The 19,942-nt window shown below is 45.4% G+C and overlaps 1 protein-coding gene across 6 annotated transcripts in view; it reads right to left on the bottom strand.

The window, feature by feature from the left end:
- Window positions 1–9,030: 9,030 nt before the first annotated feature.
- MX2 (MX dynamin like GTPase 2) overlaps window positions 9,031–19,942 on the bottom strand; it is a 29,893-nt gene continuing 18,981 nt past the window's right edge. For all 6 annotated transcript variants that reach the window (XM_036851487.1, XM_036851485.1, XM_036851489.1 and 3 more), the window contains 7 exons: window positions 18,816–18,894; window positions 15,562–15,684; window positions 15,118–15,259; window positions 14,092–14,250; window positions 13,567–13,643; window positions 11,510–11,764; window positions 9,031–10,503 (listed from right to left, as the gene is read on the bottom strand). In XM_036851487.1, coding sequence (XP_036707382.1) covers window positions 10,264–10,503; window positions 11,510–11,764; window positions 13,567–13,643; window positions 14,092–14,250; window positions 15,118–15,259; window positions 15,562–15,684; window positions 18,816–18,894 — 1,075 coding nt within the window. In that variant the 3' untranslated portion in view covers window positions 9,031–10,263. The remainder of the gene's footprint in view (window positions 10,504–11,509; window positions 11,765–13,566; window positions 13,644–14,091; window positions 14,251–15,117; window positions 15,260–15,561; window positions 15,685–18,815; window positions 18,895–19,942) is intronic.

Raw genomic sequence — 19,942 nt, 5'->3', positions numbered from 1 at the left:
CTGGTCTTGCAGACGTGGTCCTCACGTGACCTCGGAGAGTTACCCTAAGCCGCTCAGTTTCTGATCTGGCGTTTCCCAGTCAATTCAAGCTCGGTTTCGGTTTCTTTGCTCCGAGAAAGGAAAGTCCAGCGGCCGCCACTCTAGAATCCAGGGGCGGGAGAGGCGGGGGCGGAGCCCGGAGGAGGAGGGGGCGGTACCGGGAGGGGGCGGAGCGCGTTGGAGCGGAGGACGCCGCGTGAGGAGGAGGGGGCGGAGTCCGGGGCAAGGGGTGGCGCCTAGGGGGAGGGGCGGTGTTAGGGGTCCGCCCCCGGGCCGGCCAAGGCGTCGAGCCAGCACGCCGCTGGGTGCGCTGCGCTGCTGCTGGGACGTTGCATCAGGCCCGGACGCAGGTCTTCCGGAGCCCAGCGGCACGCGGGGCTGCGGGGTAACCGGGAACCGCCGGGGTAATGCTCCCGGGTCTGACGCTGCCCGGGCCGAAGCGCAGAGCTGCACTCCCCGGCCAAGCGCCCCCTCAGTCCCGCCTGAAGCGCGAGTGTCTGGCGTCACTGCCGCGTTTTGTTTTCTCTTCTGTGCTGGTGACATAGACCCGGCTTCTCAAAGGCTGGTCCCGGGGCGAGCAGTGTTGGCTTCACCTTGGAGCTTGTTAGGAACACAGGGTCCGTCCGTCACTCTGCTGGAGCTGAGCTGGTGGCCCTGGGACCAGGGTTAGTGTACATGGGGCCATTCCAAAATCACTTTTTCCTGGATAAGGGTCAGCTGTCTGTCTGGCATTCGTCTGGTGATCAACACTTGGTGAAAGTTTGCTTTAACGATGAAGGAGGCAACAGCACGTGTTCCCTGCCTTCCCAGGACCTCTCCCAGGGGGTAACAGGAAGTGGCCCAGGCTGTTCTTTCCACCAGTTCTTCAAATTCCAACCCAGGCTGCTCATTCCTCCTCTGCCTGCAGCTAAGCTCCGTGTTTTACGGAATAGGAAGCGGAGGGAGCCCAACACAGTATCTCTGTGTTAAAACTGTCATGTCTTGGTTATGGAGCATCTGTGGAGTGACCATGTCAGGCACTGGGCTAGTTTCTCTACACATATGATCTCTAATATTGCAAAAATAAATCAAATAGTAAATGGAGCTCAGAGAGATGGACTTGATCTCGGGTGGCCTCAGCCTGCCACGGCTTGAAGCAGGATTTTGGTTCCCTGTCCAGAGACTGAAGTCAGGCCGTGACAGTGAGACCCCTGAATCCTAGCCACTAGACCACAAGGGCCAGTGGCCAGTGAAAAGGCCCCTGGACCGTTGGCTTTGTAAAAATAAATTTCCACAAAGAGGCGGAAAGTAGTGAAACAAGAAAAGTGTTTATTAGGAGGAAAAAGAGTACGCGTGAATAGGCACACACTTGCGGGCTCAGAGAGTTGCGCCCTAGTGCTAGGTTGAATCACTTACATGGGGCATTTCTTCTGGGTTTCCTCTGGCCAATCATCTTGCTTTGCCTGGCTCTGAGACCGTATTTGGTGCATCTCTTAGCCAAGATGGATTCTAGCAAAGAGGCCTATGGGTAGGATGACATCACTACTTTGGGATGCCGTCTCCCTCCCTTTTTGACCCCCGAGGAGCCTTTCCGTGCGTGTGTAGTCAGGAAGCGTTACCGAGTCCAAGCTCGCTCTGCTCGCACGCACGACAGGCCAATAAATTGGGAGACAAGATGCTGAGGCAAGGAATAGGAACTTTATTCGGAAAGCAGGCAGACCCAGAAGATGGTGGACTCGTGTCCCCAGAAAACCATCTTCCCGGGGTCTGGATGCCAGTTTCTTTTATAGAACAGAGAGGGGGAGGAGGTGAGGAAGTGAAGTAAAAAGGCCCTAAGTCTTGCAAAACATCTCCTGGTTTGGCCAGCCTCGGGGAGGGATGTGTTAATTTCTTCTTTTCTGCAGCCATCCACAGGTGGACAGGTCAGGGTGTCTCCCTGTGAGCTGAACAAAGGCACTTTGGTTTAACATTCAGGCAGAGGGGCAGGGTTCCCTGAGGCAGGCCCTTATGTATGCCTATAGCTTTAGGCAGAACAAAAGCAGTGGAAAGCAAAGGTCAAAGTAAAAGAAACAGATCCAACCTGGAGTCAGATTTTGTTCTTCTCTGTTGCATTATCACTGCACCATTGATTGGAGAGAATATCCCTCCCCCACCCCACCTCCACCCCAGTGTGGAATCTCAGGGGAAGGGAGGGGAGGGAGTGATATAGAGCAGGGCGCTGTGGAGCTCCTGGGCACAAAAGCCTTTCTGTGTCCCCCATTTCTTGATTACAGAAAACAGGTTTCATTCAGCCTCCATGACCTTCCCTGAGTTCTAACTGGGCAGGTTCAAACAGATGCTAATTAGGGACGGGAGGGGTTGTGAGACAAGGGAGGAACAGTCAAGAGAAACAATAGTGCAGCCTTGGGGCAGGGTCCTGGTTCCCATCAAGGGATGCACACAACAGTATCTTCCAGCTGTTTTGCAGATACTGAGACCCCCAGCAGGTGGGAGAAGTTAACTGTGTGCTGCCCACAAGCATGTAGACCCCAGACCTGTTGGAACCAGAAGGTTGGTGATGCTGATTCCCACTTACCTCACCACCAACCAATCAGAAGAATGTCCACCAGCTGATCACGCCCACTTTGAACCATTACTATAAAACTTCTCACTACCCCCTCCAGGTTGGGATACACAGTTTTGAGGGCATTAGCCCGCTGTGGCCCCCTTTGCCTGGCAAAGCAATAAACCTGTTCTTTTCTACTTCACCCAAAACTCTGTCTTCAAAAATTAATTCAGTGTTGGGGTAGAGAAGCTGGATTCGGCTTCAGGAGGGATCGTATTCAAGCACAGGCAGATCCCCAGACTTTGATCAAAGCAGATTTCACCTGTAGGAGCAGATCTGCAGTGCCCAGAGGCAGAGGAGAAAGGAAGGTCCCACAGGTAAGGTGTGCTGTGAGACACTTAATATACACACAGTCAATGGTCAGATCATCTATGAAAACATAAGTCTGAAAACAGAACAGGCTGAAGCAACCTGCCCAGGAAACCAATCCATTGTTAACAGTAGCCAACCAAGGAAGATAGCTTGCCTTAGGCCAATGTGTAGGAAGTCAGATAGCTATCTACCAACAATCCAGGAAGTCAAACAATAACTCCTGTAACAATTAGCCCCAAAGGACCGGGGTTTTTTACCGGAACCAGGTCTGTTTGCAGCAGAGAAAGAGTTTATTCACAAGGCAGTCAAGCGTGGGGAAGGGAGAACAAGTGTCAGACCTGCCTCCCAGAAGACGTGGAGGTTGAGATATTTATGGGATAAGCAGGGTGGTCTTAGAGTTGGGGAAAGGTGATTGGAGGTGGGGGAAAAGGTGAGGTAATCAGTGTCTTGCGCAGGCGCATCTGGGTTACATGTGTCGACTATGAAATTATTCAGAACCTAAAAGTTGAGCGTTACGTTTTATTCGGCGGGAAGTTTTAGAACTTCACGCCTGGGAGGCAGCAACTCAAGTAACCCTGAGAGAACTGCTCCAAGGAGGTGAGTGGGGAGCTAGGATATATAGGAGTTTTGCAACAAAGGACAGGTAGTAGGAACAAATGATTACTGTTAATAAAAGAAAACTAGATATCTCAAGTTAAGGAATTTAGTGCTTTTATATGTATAGGAAGATGCAAGAGTCTGGACTCACTGAAATCCTTCCTTTGATTTGCACCTCAGCTATTTGGGGCCAGTATCCTGTGTTTTATATCCTGAGTTTCCTTAGCGTTCACCTTCGGGAGTGGCTGCAGTCTGATGGCTGCTAGATGGCAGGTATTCTTTCCTTCCTGAGTTCCCTCAGGGCTCACCAGCTCACCATAGGCTGTAGCTGCAATTGCTGATGACTGTGACACCCTTTGTTTCCTGACAGGACAACAAATATTCCATTTATCACTGGCTTCTGCGTATTCACAATGGAGGCGCATAACATGATGGGAGGGTGGAGTTTTCCAGCCCTCTGGCCTCAGAAGGCCATATGTTGGACACCTGCACAAGCCCAGGTTTAGGGTCAGTGGTCCCAACCAGCCTTAGCTGGCTCACGCTGTACAGGACCTGAGCCAAGTTCCAGTAGAACTGGGCTATGTGTAGCTGGGAAGGTGTGCAATCAAAGAGAAAAAGAAAGAAAGGGAGGGAGGGAGGAAGGAAGGAAGAAAACTAAAGGGAGCTTAATTGGTGAAGGCAGTTTACAAGCTGAGGGGTTTTTACAAGCTACCCCCTATCTGTTGTTCTGCAAGGCAGGCTCAAGAACTCCTGTTAGTTAGCAGTTTCTGTCAAATCTAGGGGGGCATGGTTTCAATTTGGTTAATATGAAACTGCTAGGTGGTGTCTGGGTGGCTCCGAGGAGCTCTGGTTCTTTATGTCTCAGCACAGAAAGAATTCAGCCAGAGGCAAAGTGATAGGTAAGAAGTGATGCATTAGAATAGGACACTTGTGAGGCTCACGAGCAGGTGGGTGAGAGCACTCTGCGTCCCCAAGAAGTTAGTGGGCTACAGTTTTATGATCATAGGAAAAGTGGGAGGGGGAAAAGGCCACCTTCTTCCTCATTCTTGAGTAGGTGTCGTGCTTCCATCATCAGCTCCTCCTCCATGTCAGGTGGGGTAGTTTTCTTGTCCCTACATGGTCAAGCCAGGACTGTCATGGCACAAGGGAAATGATGAAAAAGGCAGTAACATATGCTAAAAATGGTAAATCATCTCAGGTTTTAGTATAATGTCACTTTTTCCCTATATTTTTGTTTTTAGTGTGTGCAGAGGAGCATGTCCTAGGAATCATTAAGTTACTGAGCTCACTGTGCAGGATGTGGGTCTTATTCCACCATTGTTTTATTGTTTGGGGGCACGTCTCATGCTTCTGTTGCATGGTTTTGTTGCTAAGCAAGCATACTTGGTTTTGTGGTTAAGAAAACCTGCTTTCTTGGGCTTCCCTGGTGGTGCAGTGGTTAAGAATCCACCTGCCAATGCAGGGGACACGGGTTCGAGCCCTGGTCCGGGAAGATCCCACATGCAGTGGAGCAACTAAGCCCGTGTGCCACAACTACTGAGCCTGCGCTCTAGAGCCCACGAGCCACAACTACTGAGCCTGCGTGCCACAACTACTGAGCCTGTGTGCCACAACTACTAAGCCTGCATGCCACAACTACTGAAGCCCGTGTGCCTAGAGCCCGTGCTCCGCAACAAGAGAAGCCACCGCAATGAGAAGTCCACGCACCACAACGAAGAGTAGCCCCTGCTCGCTGCAACTAGAGAAAGCCCACGTGCAGCAACAAAGACCCAACACAGTCAAAAATAAATAAATTTAAAAATAAATAAATAAAGTTAAAAACAAAAAAAGAAAACCTACTTTCTTGATTGATCATTAACTTACAGGGGTCTCCCATACTTTTTTCTTTACTTATAATCCCCTAGTAGGATTAGCTATTTAAGCACCTACTTTGTCCTTTTACTCTGTCCCTATCAAATAGAGTCCCTACTTTTTTTTTTTTTTTTTTTTTTATTTTTGACTGTGTTGGGTCTTCGTTTCTGTGCGAGGGCTTTCTCTAGTTGCGGCAAGTGGGGGCCACTCTTCATCGCGATGCACAGGCCTCTCACTATCGCGGCCTCTCTTGTTGCGGAGCACAGGCTCCAGACGCACAGGCTCAGCAGTTGTGGCTCATGGGCCTAGTTGCTCCGCGGCATGTGGGATCTTCCCAGACCAGGGCTCGAACCCGTGTCACCTGCATTGACAGGCAGATTCTCAACCACTGCGCCACCAGGGAAGCCCGAGTCCCTACTTTTTTGTCCTTACTTTTAATTTAGGACTCTAAAGAAAAAAATGTTGCCTGCCATTCCAGTTCTACAAGGATCAAGCCGTTGGTCCCCGTGGTTGCCCACCCACAGTGCACCTGAGGGGAATTCAGGATGGAGAAAAACAGGAGGCATACTGTGCTTTGGATATACCAGCCCTTAGAGAGTTAAGATACCTATCTAAGGAAAAATTTCAATGACCCCAGATTCTTGCATCTTCCCATACATAGAACAGCACTGAGATCATTAACTTAAGATATCTGTCCTTTGTGATTAGCAGTAATCCTTTTATGCTTGATGACATGTTTTTCCCAGCAAAAAATGTTCACAAATATCCTGGCTCCTCCTTTACCTCTTTGGAGCAGTTTCTCAGAGCAATCTGAGCCTTCCTTTTTTTCCACTATAAAGCTTTCCCACTCCTCTGCCTGCCCGTTGAGTCTCTGACAAAATGTAAGCCCTGGTGGTGGGCCCTCTTGCTATAGCCAGCTGTGAATAAGTAACTTTGCTAGTTCTTGTGGACTAAGAATGCTGCCTGCCATCAGTAAACAAAGGATGTCACAGTCATCAGCGATTGCAGCCACCCCAACGGTGAGCCCCAAAGGAACTCAGGATGGAAACGAGAAATGCCCCCCATCTAGCAGTCATCAGACTGCAGCCATCCGACAGTGCAGCTTGTGGAAACGCAGGATGAACGAGAAAGCACAGGACGCTGGCCCCATGTAGCTGAGGTGCACATCAAGGGAATGATTTCAGTGAGCCTAGCCCCTTGCCTCTTCCCATACAAAGAAAAAAGCTAAATTCCTTAACTTGAGATATCTGGTTTTCTTTAATTAACAATCTTTTGATGTTCCAACTACCTGCCCTTTGTTGTGAAAAGTCCTATATATCCTGGTTTCCCCCTCACCTCCTCGGAACAGTTTTCTCAGCCTTTATCTGAGATGCTGTCTCTCCAGGGTTGAAGTCCTAAGAATGTCCACCAAATAAAACATAACTCTCAACTTTTAGGTTGTGCTTTTTTTTTTTTTTCATCAACATTCTCATTTGGGTAGTCTTCCTTTATTTACACATTTGTTATGAACAAACCCCAAATCCACAGTAGCATTGGAGGAGGAAACAAGTGTGTGTGTGTGTGTGTGTGTGTGTGAGTGTGTGTGAGTGAGCCTGGGATAAGAAGGAAGAGCAGGGAACATGTCTATTTCTTTACTCCTGTGTTTTGTTCAAGGAGTATTCTCCATCAATGTAGGGATGGGTGTGGCAACGTCCAAATCCTGTTTGCTCCTCCTCCTGCTTAGCTGGACCACATTTCCCAGCCTGCCTTGCAGTTAGGTGTGGCCACAGGCCTGACGTCTGCCCATAGAGGGTAGGAATAGTGATGTACACTACTCCCAAGCCTAGCTCCTGGAAACCTTCCTTGCAATCCTCACCAATCTCTCTGGCCTCACCTGCTGGCCAGATGTAGAGGGTGTGGTGGAGGATCAAAGGCCACTGAGATGGTGGGGTCACTAGGTGGAAGGAGGCTGGTGCCCTAAGGGACAGCGTGGCTCCGAACCCTGCCAAGCCACCTTGGATCACTGTGATGTGAGCAGGAAACACCCTTGGATTGTGTTAAGCTGTGGAGATCTTAAGGTGTTTGTCGAGAAGTTAGCTCCATGCTTTGACCTGTTGGAAAGCCAAGTGTAGTAGCTTTGTTACTGAACTCAGATTTGGCTGCTCACTGCTCAGAAGTCAATATTCAAGAGGCAAATATTGGCAGAAAGGAAAGTTGCTTTAATCAGAAAACCCAGCAATCTGGGGAGAAGGTGGGCTCATGTCCCCAAAACCAACTCTGAAGATTCTGCTCAGCCATGACAGTTTTTAAAGGGAAAAAGGGGAAAGAATCTCAGTGAATCATCAAGGCAGGAAGTCAAGCTCTGCATCATTTTCCATTGCGTGCAGGCTGGCTGACGCCTCATGATCTTTCTTCATATGTCATCTTGCCCAAGTGGTCTGCCTGCTGGAGGTAGAGAGCTAGTCATTCTCTAACTACATAATTCTTCATTCCTACTTCTTCTAATCTAGGGAAAGAATCAACAGGTCAGACAAGGTATTGTGTGCATTTAGCAGGAGAGAACAAACTTCTGTTGTTTTAAGCCATCCAGTTTGTGGTACTTTGTATCGCAGCCCCAGGAAACTCATACACCTGGCTCCAAACATCTTCCCTGGATGCCTCACACCTGGGTTTTGGGGTCAGTCCTGAGGTGGTAAATGAGAAGCTTTGGTTGAGGCTGTGTATGTGTACACATGAGTGAAATGTATTAAACGTTTAGGGGAAGCTTTGACTATACAATTTATGAAACAAATAATAAACGTCAGATTTTATTTTTCTCAGAATTGATTGTTCACAACAGCATTTATTATATGAAGGGATTTGATTCTTTTCTTCAGCCCTGCTACTATTTGTACATGTGACCCAATTCATAAAATGAGGGGGAAAAGCCAAAAAGAAAAAAAGTATGATACCTAAAGTGAAATCAATGTTTTGTCTTTTAAATTGTCTTCTCATAATCTTTAGGTTCAATATTACAAATTTCTTTAAAATCAGAGTAACTTTGTGAGACAAGGATTCCCACTTTTGCCACTTTTATTCAACATAGTATTGGAAGTTCTAGCCAGAGCAGTTAGGCAAGATACAGAAATAAAAGGCATCCAAGTCAGAAATGAAGGAGTGAAATAATCTCTGTTCACAGATGATATGACCTTATATGTAGAAAACCATAAATAGTTCACAAAAACTGTTATAACTAGTAATGAATTCAACAAAGTAGCAAGATATAAAATCAACACATAAAAATGAGTTGCATATATGTAAACTAACAATGAACAATCTGAAAAGGAAATTAAGAAAGCAATTTCATTTACAATAGCATCAAAAAGAACAAAATACTTGGTAACTAACTAAGGAATTGAAAGACTTGTACACTGAAAACTATGAAATATTGCTTAAAGAAATTAAAGAAGACACAAATAAATGGAAAGACATCCTATGTTCATGGATTGAAAGACTTAATACTGTTAAGATGCAAATACTACCCAAAGCTATCTATGGATTCAGTGCAATTTCTATCAAAATTCCAATGACATTTTTTTGCGAAGATAGAAAAACTCATCCTAAAATTCATATGGAATTTCAAGAGACCCTGAATAGCCAAAAAAAAAAAAAAAAAAAAAAAAAAAAAAACAAAGCTGGAGGACTCACATGTCCTGATTTCAAAACTTACAACAAATCTACAATTATCAAAACAGTGTGGTAATGTCATAAAGACAGTCATATAGACCAATGCAATAGAACAGAGCCCAGAAACAAGTCCTTGCATATATGGTCAAATGATTTTTGACAAGAGTGCCAAGATTAATAGGGAAAGAACAGTCGTTTCAAAAAATGGTGCTGGGCAAACTGGATATGCATACGCAAAAGGACTCTTATCTAACACCATATACAAAAATTGTCAAAAAGTATCAAAGAACTAAACATAAGAACTGGCTGGAAGAGCTTTAGAATTGAGGGCTTCTCTACAGACCTATAGGTAAAGAAAAAAAGAGGTCTTTGTTGGAGGGAAAAATTGCTGGCATTTTTGAACACCTGCTTTGGGACACATAGTTTGTAGAAATGGTTTCACTTAACCTTCCTAAAATTCCTGTGAGGTCATTAGCTTAGTTTGAAGAAGAAAATAAAATTAACCATAATCCTCCAATCAAGAGATGACCACTGGTGTGAATCTCTATGTTTTTAAAAAAAATGTTTTTCCTTATTAAATTTCTCTTTAAGACTTAACACAGCAATGGAGTTCACTGCAATTAGAGAAACTACAAATTAAAAATAATAATCACTCAGCCTCTTTTCTCCCCAGGGGCTGGGAAACACCATCACAGCAAATGAGGGGAAGCAGGTGGCATGACTGAATTTATCAGAAAGTGACCAGCTAAGGGACACCATTCCAAACAACCAAAGTCTGGATTTAAGCCATAGCCTCAGGTAATCTCCATCATTCATTGGTTCAATGAGATATTTATTAAGTGGCTACTATGTGCCAGGCACCATGCCAGATTCTGAAAATAGAAAAGAATATGAACTGACCTTACCTTTCTGAGGTCTCATAGTCTAATGCAGAGGGGTGAAAAATTAACAAAGAATGACAGCAGTATTTAAGAATGCTGTAACTGGGGGCTCTGGGGCCCAAGGGCTGGAGAGCCCCCTCTTCACAGAGGACGAGGAAGACCTCCTGGTGGAGGTGACAGCTCTGTGGGTTACGGGATTTCAGATATAAACTCAGGTGCTGAGTGCAGCACAGTGAAGATGGACACAGACAGCAACAGAAAAGTCTGGCCCCAAATGAGAAACCACTTCCTGTACCAACTCCCTTACAATCATGCGCATAGCAAAACCCAGCAGCACTGGTGTTCTTTTGGAATTTACCCCTTTAAATGGGGGAATTCATAGAGAGCTCGCCGTGCCTGAACCAGCCGGTAAATTTTCTCCTGAAGGAATTTCCTCTTGGCTGTCGTGTCACCCTGTTCTTGAAGCAGCCAGGTATAGTGCTGTTTTTCCTGTAGTATCTGCATCATGGCTTTCTGCAAGTAATCACCATTCTCTCGGAGCATAAAATACTGAATTATGAATGGGATCTGGTTGGCGAGACGTTTGCTGGTTTCCTGGAAGAGGGGATAAGAAGGGTCAGCTGGAGGGGTCTGGGCCCAAGGCCTGTGGCTGCAGAGAAAAGTTCTTGGATGCATGCATGGTCTACTTACTGAGTCCTGATGTCCCGTCCACCTCCACGCCAGTGGTCAGTACCAAACCAAGGGAAAGATCGATTTGGGTCGCCCAGTTTTCCCTGCCCAGGTATTCCCTCTGGCACGAAGAACCCACCTGTAGGCTCGCAAACCCATACCACGTTCTGGACATCCCAGCCCTTCTGGGAGCTCCACCCCCACTCCCGCTTCTCCTCCCTGGAGAGACCTCCCAGCTGTGAACCCTGGGTCCCATGTGGGAGCCGATCGGGACCTGTGTCAGCGCTCGCCTCATTTCCTCCTTTCATCAGCATCTCCAGTTTGCCTGACAGCTGGACCCCACACCTGGGTAACTCTACTTTCTATTCGGATCAAGAAAGGGCTTCAGGAGTTGGGCTTCTTTGCAGTTTAAAAGCTACCTCCTTCTCTATGCGCCCTAATACTTTAGTCCACGGATGGAGTGTTAGAAACCATGAAGCCGTCTGGGTCGCAAAATCTAGGCAAAGCCTTTTTCATTCCCACTTTGTGGAACTCGCAAGTTTGAGGCACTTCAAGAGCTGAGTGCCTTCTGAACTATGAAGGGAAGCTAAACTATAACCAGTCAAGTTAGTGCTTTGCTGTATTCTGATAATAGTAATTTTGTAATTTATGCATAGCACAAAATACAAAGAACTTTGGAGATGGAATTAATTTTGAGTGCATTCTCTGCTACACGGGAAACCTGATTTGGGGGCAAATTAAAAGTGCTTTGGTAAGATTACGATAAAACTATAATGAGATTATATATGAGTAGTTTTTCACAGCCAAAGGGCTTGGTACACAGCAGTGGCCTCTCCCTCTTTGCTCAGCTAAGCAGCTGTCAACACGGTTACCCCGCTTTCTGCTCGGCAGGAACCACAGTGCACTGTCCCTGTACCCCCTACATGCTCACCGAGAAATACGCATTCAGGTGGACCCAAATCTCAACAATGGAGGAAACTGAAGGCGGATCATTTAAAAGGGACGATTTCGACTGAAGATTCTGTGGAGGCTTTTCCACTGGGTTAAAAATCTCTTCTCGGATTTTGCTCAGAACCACGCTGTAAATCTGATCTTGACAATAAATCATTTGCTCCATCCTGAACTGAAGCCGGATCAGATTTTCTGCTGTTTCTGCTTGTTTTGTTTTTATGTCTTCAATCCTGCTCTGATTGAATAAGAAAGAGAAACATATTACTTCTCTTTTTCTTCCCCCCCCCCACCCCCCGTTGTTTAAACAGCCTAGGAAGTACTATTATGTTGAACACGGAGTTAAAAATAATCCGAGGTCAAAGAAGGCCTGAGACTTTTAAATGGCGATTTTCAGGAGGTCCCCCTTCACCCTCTGCTGCCTTCCTCACCTGTCCTATCTTGTGACTCTGCCCCTTGCCTGTGCCAGGCTCACCTTCTCTACTGCCGGTCTGTGTGTGTGTTTGTTTGTTTAGTATACGTGCTGCCAAAGGGATCACACGCCTGTTCTTTTTCTCTGCCCCGACCTTCATCTCCTCCCACATCCCCGTATTTCTGCTTCCTCAGTTATGGTTTATTCTACATTTTCATGCCCATCACTCTTGTTTCTGCAGTTGGCTTGAATCCAAGCATTCAAGAATGTCTCCAGGGCTAATGAGCACAGTGGGATAACAGCTCCATATCCGTGTTTCCCAGAAATCCTGCGACTCCCATGTCACCTACACGGTCAAAGGCATCCCGGGAAAGGGAGAGAGGACATAGTGGAATGGGTTCACTTCTTGGCTTTTGAGTTTCAAACAGACTTTTGTGCATTGAAGGCAGAGACAGTAATTTGAGAGAAGGGAGAAACTGTGAGCTTCACAAGGGCAGGTTTTCCTTCTTTTTTAGGAGTGTATGTGGCCAAAACCACGTACGTGACAAACCACACCACACCCCACCTTGCAGATTTGGGGCCTGAGAGTAGAAGCGAGCTATGCATCACTTCCCAAGAGGAGTTTCACGGGAGGACACAAGACCCTTGGTTCTGATGTGGCTCAGGAGAACAGGGTACAGACCCAGGAGGAGTGCGTCTGGGTGGGTGTCGGGTAGCCGTGCCCAGACCTTATTCATCCCAGGATGGCACAGGGGGCAGAGGCCCTTGGACTTTCCTCGGCCACAGAACAGGCTGTGTTTGCATCAGAGTGCTCTGCGCCCTGGCAGGGCTGGGGAGGCGTTCACGAGGACCAGTCCTGTAGTCAGGAGCATGGGGCACCCAGGGGACCAACCACTAAGGCCCAGGAAGGACACATACATCTTGAAAGCTGCCAGCCTGGAGAAATGGTGATCAAGGACCAGGCACATCACCCAGCCCAGGACTCAGACACAGCCCCTGGGATAGTTGGAGAAGTGTGATTTGTTTTCCACCAACTGGCCAAAGAGGTGAAAGGAGAAACTCTTTTGTTATAGAAAAAATGACAAATGTTTTTTCTTGTTCTCCTGAGCCCGTGGAATGAGCTTCTGACGCATCCGTCTAGGCCTGGGTGGAAGATGATTTTTATCTAAGCCCAGGTGGGAGCCAAACACCCCTCTCTTCCCTTTCCTGAGGGAAGGGTTCAATAACTAACTTGCTAAGTGAAAACCCACACAGCTGTGGCAATATTTTAAGTCAAACGTATAAAGATTTTGGAGTAAGACTAGTCCTTTGTGCAAGAATAAGATTCAAAAATACCAGCCCATCACTAGGTATGGTCATCGTCATCCAGCCTATGTCCTGCCAGGCTGCAGAAGATCTTGCAGAAAGGGTAACCAGGTCACGTGCTCCGTTTCATTTCTCCCAGGCATTTCTCCAGAGCAGAAGCAAAATGACAGATGCTCCTGGAGTCACCAGCCCAGCAACCATGCCATTATAACCCTGGCCTTATGTTTCCAAATGATAGTAAATATCCAGCTTCTTTCAAAGGTTAAACCCAGATAAATCAGCCAGTAGTACAGGCTACCAACAAGTAAGCTGTGGGCACTTACCTGGACTGTGTGATTAAGGTTGTAAAATCCACCAAAACTTTTTTGGGCTGTGTCAGTGAAAGTTTGCCATATAATTTCTGATCAAGGAAAGAACAAAGCATCAGTAACATGCAAGCAGGAATGAAATGGGTTAAAGACACAGGGAGGATACATAATGATACAATGACCCCATTCTAGGGCCGAGCTCCCCAGATCTACAGACCAAGAGAGAAGGTGGGGATGGTACATAATCCCCGTAAAGGGAGATGCCAAATGCACCACCACCCTGAGCAGGTCCTATCAATTTCTGGTCCTTTCCTGGGTATGTGTTCTCTACAGGGTTAGCAACAGACTGTTCCTCATACAGCGGCGTCCAGGCTTAGGTATGAGGTAGATAAAGTTCATACACACTCTTGTCCTCCCCCCAGATGGGCAAGCATCTGCAGGCTGTGTTTGGTAATTCCATTCCAATCTCTCCCTCAAGGCATTGAGACTATGGGAGGTACCGGGATGATCATTTGAAAGGCACTTATGAGAGTTCCTCACCAACGACCTTCTGGAGTAGCTCGAGTGCTGGGTCTACCAGTTGTTCGAGATACTGCTTCATGATGGTCTCAAACGTCTTGTAGCTGACAAATCCAAGAAGTTCCTTGCCTCGATACTGCTTGTCATATTTTGAGACTTCTTCATGAATGATATTCTTAACTGCAACATAAAACAAACCACCAGGATAAATTCTAATAATTTCATGGACATTTCAAAGATAGGGACTTTTTCTCAAGTCTTGATTACCCAATGAACCCTATGACAATGTTTCTAAACAGAGTTTTTTTTATAATGAAAAAAATATTCATGGTCTGATGATGCCAGTTTGAGAAATACTGACTTTTAAGAACCAAAATTTTATTCTATTTAAACGTGTTTCAGTTGAGAGTCATCAACCCAAGAAAGAAGTTGAATGTTTATAATTGGTAGGAAAAGAATCTGATTAATTAAATGAAAATAGAAACTCAAAAATCCTTATGGCACTTACAGCTCTCCCAAGAATACACCCAGACTACAGCTGGAGGACTCCTACCGTGGAAGGAATAGTGCTGTTTTTATCAAGTGCCAAAATAAAGATGCACACACACATGCGTGCACACACACACACATGCACACACACACACACACACACACACACACACCATGGGCACACACCCTATTGGCATTTGGGCTGCAGCAGAATGGAAGTTGGAATTCTGCTTGGGGAAGCAAGGAGTTTCTTGTCAAAGCATTGACCTCTCTGGTCTTGGATTAAGGGTGAAGAGGAGGGAAGAGACGGGGTAAGTGAAATTGCCTCGCCTCAGAGCAAAGGAGCAAGAAGAAAGCTGGAAGGAGGTGGTGGAATCGTCTTCTGTTGAATTGGTGAGGTCAGCGCACCACACTGATGGGTGGGAAGCTGTTATAGATACTAAGGGGTCCCTCGTGTGGGCACAGTCAGCTCTTCGCACACTTTTCATGTGCCGGAAGTAGCTTCTGGTCTTGGTAAACATGATGCTGCTTTTGCGGGAGCCCTGTCCCCAGAATTACCTTTTTGGGTATTGGCTGCAAGTACGAGTATCCAGCTTTTAAACTCCTCTCTGATTTTGTTATATAAGCGGGACTCTTTCTCCTTTACAATTTCTTCTCCTTCTATTAACTTTTCAATGTCCTGATTAAACACCTTAATTTTCTGAAAAATGAGATAAAAGCATCATTCAGGGCTGTAATCATATTACAGAGCTGGGATCTGGGACAGCTGAGTGTGGTGTGGGAGCTGGGGCTTCAAGGGGGTCCGATGACCCACCAGCCACTTCATCTCCCAGGTGAGACCCAGGGAGGGCAGGGCAGGGCTCCCACAAGCCACAGGCGGGGAAGCTCACATATAGGGAGGGCCACCTCAAGATGTGCAGGGCCACCAGGAAGGATGCGACCATCTAAGGAGAAGCCAGTTTCTGTGTCTGAGGGTCACATGGGGTCCCCAGTAATCCTCACCTCAATCAGAAAGAACATTTTATCGGCTTCATTGCTGGGGATGTTGTCTCCACACTGGCGCAGCTCCTCTGTCGCCCTCTGGTGACTCTCCTTTAGTTGATTCTCTAACAAAGGGAGCGATTTCTGAACAAAAGAAGAGCAAACAATGAAACGCTGCAGCTTGATGAAATTGGCTGACAAATTTCTTAGGTGTATGGGCAGAGTCTCATTTGAAAACATTGAAGGGGATCCGGAATTTCTATTATTTTGTGAAGCTTGTTGAGATGGACCCCTGTTAAGAGCTCAAGAAGGGCTTTGGATGCAATGTTATGCACTACAGCTTGAACCATCTAGTGTCAAGAATTTTGCAGTTCTGTCAAGTGACCAGAGCGGGTTGGAATCAGATGCGGGCCAGTTTTTGTTTTTGTTTTTTTGTTTTGTTTGGCTCAGTGCTTTTCATTGAGAGAAAAAGTATCCTTGTGCTGACTTAAAAAAATGCACAACATGAACAATGTGAGTTAAGTTTTATTTGGGGCAAAATGAGGACTATAGCCTGGGAGATAGCATCTCAGATAGCTCTGACAAACTGCTCCAAAGAGTTAGGGGGGAAGGTCAATATATATGTGATTCTGGTGAAGGGGGAGTCCATGCAATCAAGCACATATTTTTTGCAGAAGGTTCTGCTAGTCTCGTGAAGGTTACTGCTAGTCACGAGGAGCAGACGTCACCATGAAGGATTTTAGTGCCTTTCTAGATATGAGGAGATACAAGAATTGGGCTCATAAAATCTTCTGAGAATATCTAACTATCTGAAGACCTGTTCTGCCAGTTTTTCCCAGAGCACAGAGGGCATCATTCCTGATCTCCACCCTGAACTCCTTTCAGGGGGTGTCCAAAGACAGCAGCTGCAGCAGCGCTTGATTTAATCCTTGTAGAAGTAGATGGCAAGTGCCAATTTGTAGTTGACGCTTGAATATAATGGAAGATTTCTTTAGTAAAATGTTATGTTGGTGGTCATTTGAGCGTTACAAACTGATAAATGGTGCTTTGGTAGAGGCTATGTCTGTGTGTCGCTGTCAGGCTGGGTACAGTCCTAAGCAGTCAACATTGCTAACAACAATTTAACAAAGAGGAGGAGCAGGAAGGATGCAGAGGGGCACCAAGGAGGGTTATCTTTGGGCCAAGCATCATTCCAAGCCCTTCACATCGCAGTGAAGCCCTGCACTGCGGTACAAAGCATGTGTCTTCATTGCCTCTTTTTCACAAGAGAGGAACCTTAGGCTCAGAGAGCCAAACTGCTCAATATCATTGCTGAGCTGGTAAGCAGTAGAGCTCCACTTTGCATCCCGCTCACCACCTGTACAGTCCGAGCAGGTAAACACTGCAGGTAAAGACACCTGTGTGAACGACGTTGGTGCAGCCAGCCAGGCAGGATGAGCTCACTGAGATTTAGAGGCAGTTTGTGGATTAGGGTACCAAGAAGTTGATAAGGTCTCAGCCTCTCTTTCTCTCTCTCTCTCTCCAGTTTGTACTTGTATCTCTAGGCAGAAATGTAGTAATTTTTTCCCTGATATTTCAAATTATCATAATTAAATCTTGATATAAATTTTTAAAGTTAATTTAAAATAGTACAAAACTTAAGTTCAAAATTTAAAATGAAATATTTAAATGCTGAGAGCTATGTTATAAAAAAATTATCAAAATGCAAAGTGTTTTTGCAAAAAAGATGTTTTTCTCAGTTAGACAGGGGATATATGTTTTAGACAGGGATATGTCTTTCATAATTCTCTGCTGCAAACTGAGGGGATTCCACTAGACTCAGTGCTCCTCAAAGTGTGTTCCCCAGATCATCTGGGAGCTGAGAAAAGCAAATTCACGGGCCCTGCCCCCGCCAGACCCACTGACTCCGAAACTCAGCCAGGGGCCCAGGAAGCTGAATTTAAACAAACTTTCCAGGTAACTTTTGTGCACACACAGTTTGAGAACCACTGGCCCCTTGCAACCAAATATTCTTTGGTATGTGTTTTCTGGTTCAAAAGAATGCATTGTTTTTGCATGACATGCAATTTAGCATGGGCTGGAGTCCAGCCCCTGGGATCATCTCTGCTCTAAGGGTTAATTTTCCATCTTCTCATGTTGTTCTACCTCATGTAAAAGGTTGAAGCAAGCATGACAAATATTCTGTTTCTCATTTGGCTTTCTGTCTATTGTTCTGATTGGGTGATTTCCATTTTTCTATCTTCCAGGTCACTTAGTTATTCTTCTGCACTATTCATTCTGCTATTCATTGCCTTGAGCTCAGCTTTTGTCTTGGCAAATGAATTTTCTAATTTTTCTTGGCTCCTCCTTATAGTTTCGAGTTCCTTTTTACAGTAGTCTGCACTTCTGTCGACAGCCTTTCTTAGTTCCTTCAGTATTTTCATTACCTCCTTTTTGAACTCAGTGTCTATTAGACTGAACAGGTCTGTTTCATTGTTTGTTCCTTTAGGGGAATTCTCTTGGTCTTTTAAGTGGGAATGGTTCCTCTCCTTCTTCATTTTACTTATGTTTCTCTTACTCTGTGAGTTTAGGAGAAATGATTATCTACTGAGGTCTTGGAGGGCTAATTATATGTGAAAGCGTCCTTGTGTAGTTTGTGCAGGGTTAATATTTTTGGTGCAAGGGCTGTTTTTAGTATGGATGCCTGCTGCCTCTTTCCTCAGTGTGTCCTGGCCATTATCCTCTTCATAGGGGGTGTGCAGATATGGCGGCTGTCGCACGCTCCCAGAGCCCGCGACGGCAGGGGTGGTGGCTACAAATATTCTCCTTCTCAATAAGCACTCAGCCACGGTTCCCCTATCTTCAATGACATCATGAGAACTTTGTGGTTGTCTATCTTTGAGAATTGGTGAAAACTGAACATTTATTTCCCATAAGTTTGAAGCTGGGAAAATGTTTTTTATACTGTGAATTGTTAACAACCTATTTAAAAATTTGCTAACTCAGCATTCACTCCTTTTCACACAGCTAACCTGGTATTAGAGTTTTCCTCCTTCTTTCTTTGCTTCCCCCAAATTGACAGATTCAACTCTTTGTTTCAAAGTTATGCAGTTATTGCTTTCCCATTTCAGGGACTCTCTCATGAGCCTCTGACCAGGAGAGATTTGGTTTTCAGAATGTGCTTATTGTCTGCTGGTTTGGACAGTTCACTGGAGTGTCTTAGTCAACCCATGACTAAGAAAGTGACCTGGACAGGCTGCCATTTTTATAGCTTGCAACTCAACCCATTGACTCACATTGATGTGCCAGATGAGCTCGGTGGTCAGTCTTTCTGCCAGACAGGGCACCGTGGCCTTTCCTTCCTCCAGGAGAACTCTGAAACCAGACAGAGCACACATGAATTTATAAAGGGTCCATATGATCATTTTCCAATACTGGGCTTTGTAAGTGGATAGGTGAGCTCAGCTCCTTGGGGCAACACACACCGTCAGAAAAGCCAGGCAGCGAATGCGGACAGTTGATAATTATGGAGCAAGCTCATACCTAGGCAAGCACAGTGCTGGGAAGGTTACATTTATTTTCTCTTTTTGTCATCCCAATAAACTCATGAGGTAAGTTATCTTTTCAGGTAAAGCAAAACAAATATAACATCATAGAGGTTAAGTGACTTGCCCAAATTAGTATTTTCTTTCTTATAGCAAATATTTATCCCTGAATAGCAATATCAATCTTGATAAAGAAGAAAACTGGAGGCATCATAGTTCCTGTTTTCAAATATATTACAAAGCTACTGTAATTAAAGCAGTATGATGCTAGCATAAAGACAGACATATGGACCTATGGGACAGAATAGCAAGCCTAGAAATAAATCCATGCCTATACAGTTAACTGATTTTTGGCAATAGTGACAAGAATACACAATGGGAAAAGGATAATCTCTTCAACAAGTGGTATTGGGAAAATTGGATATCCACATGCAAAAGAATGAAATTGGATCCTTATCTTACACCAGACACAAAGTCAACTGAAAATTGATTAAAGGGTTAAATGTAAGACCTGAAACTGTAAAACTCCTAGAAGAAAACATGAGGGAACATCTTCATCATATTGATCTTGGAAATGATTTCATGGATATGACACCAAAAACACTGGCAACGAAAGTAAAAATAGACAAGTAGGATGACATCAGACTAAAAACTTCAGCACAACAAGTAAACAATCAACAGAGGAAAAGGCAACCTACAAAATGAGAGAAAATATTTGCAAACCATCTAACTGGTAAGGGGGTAATCTCCAAACTATATAAGGAACTCTACAATTCAATAGCAAATAAACCCTAATAACCCAATTTAAAAATGGGCTAATGATTCGAATAGAGATTTCTTCAAAGACATACAGATGGCCAACAGGCACATGGAAAGAT

The sequence above is a fragment of the Balaenoptera musculus genome, chromosome 4 (genome assembly GCF_009873245.2).
Source record: "Balaenoptera musculus isolate JJ_BM4_2016_0621 chromosome 4, mBalMus1.pri.v3, whole genome shotgun sequence".
NCBI lineage: Eukaryota > Metazoa > Chordata > Mammalia > Artiodactyla > Balaenopteridae > Balaenoptera > Balaenoptera musculus.
The sequence above is the reverse complement of the archived record's forward strand: the minus strand, read 5'-3'. Positions and strand labels throughout refer to the sequence as shown.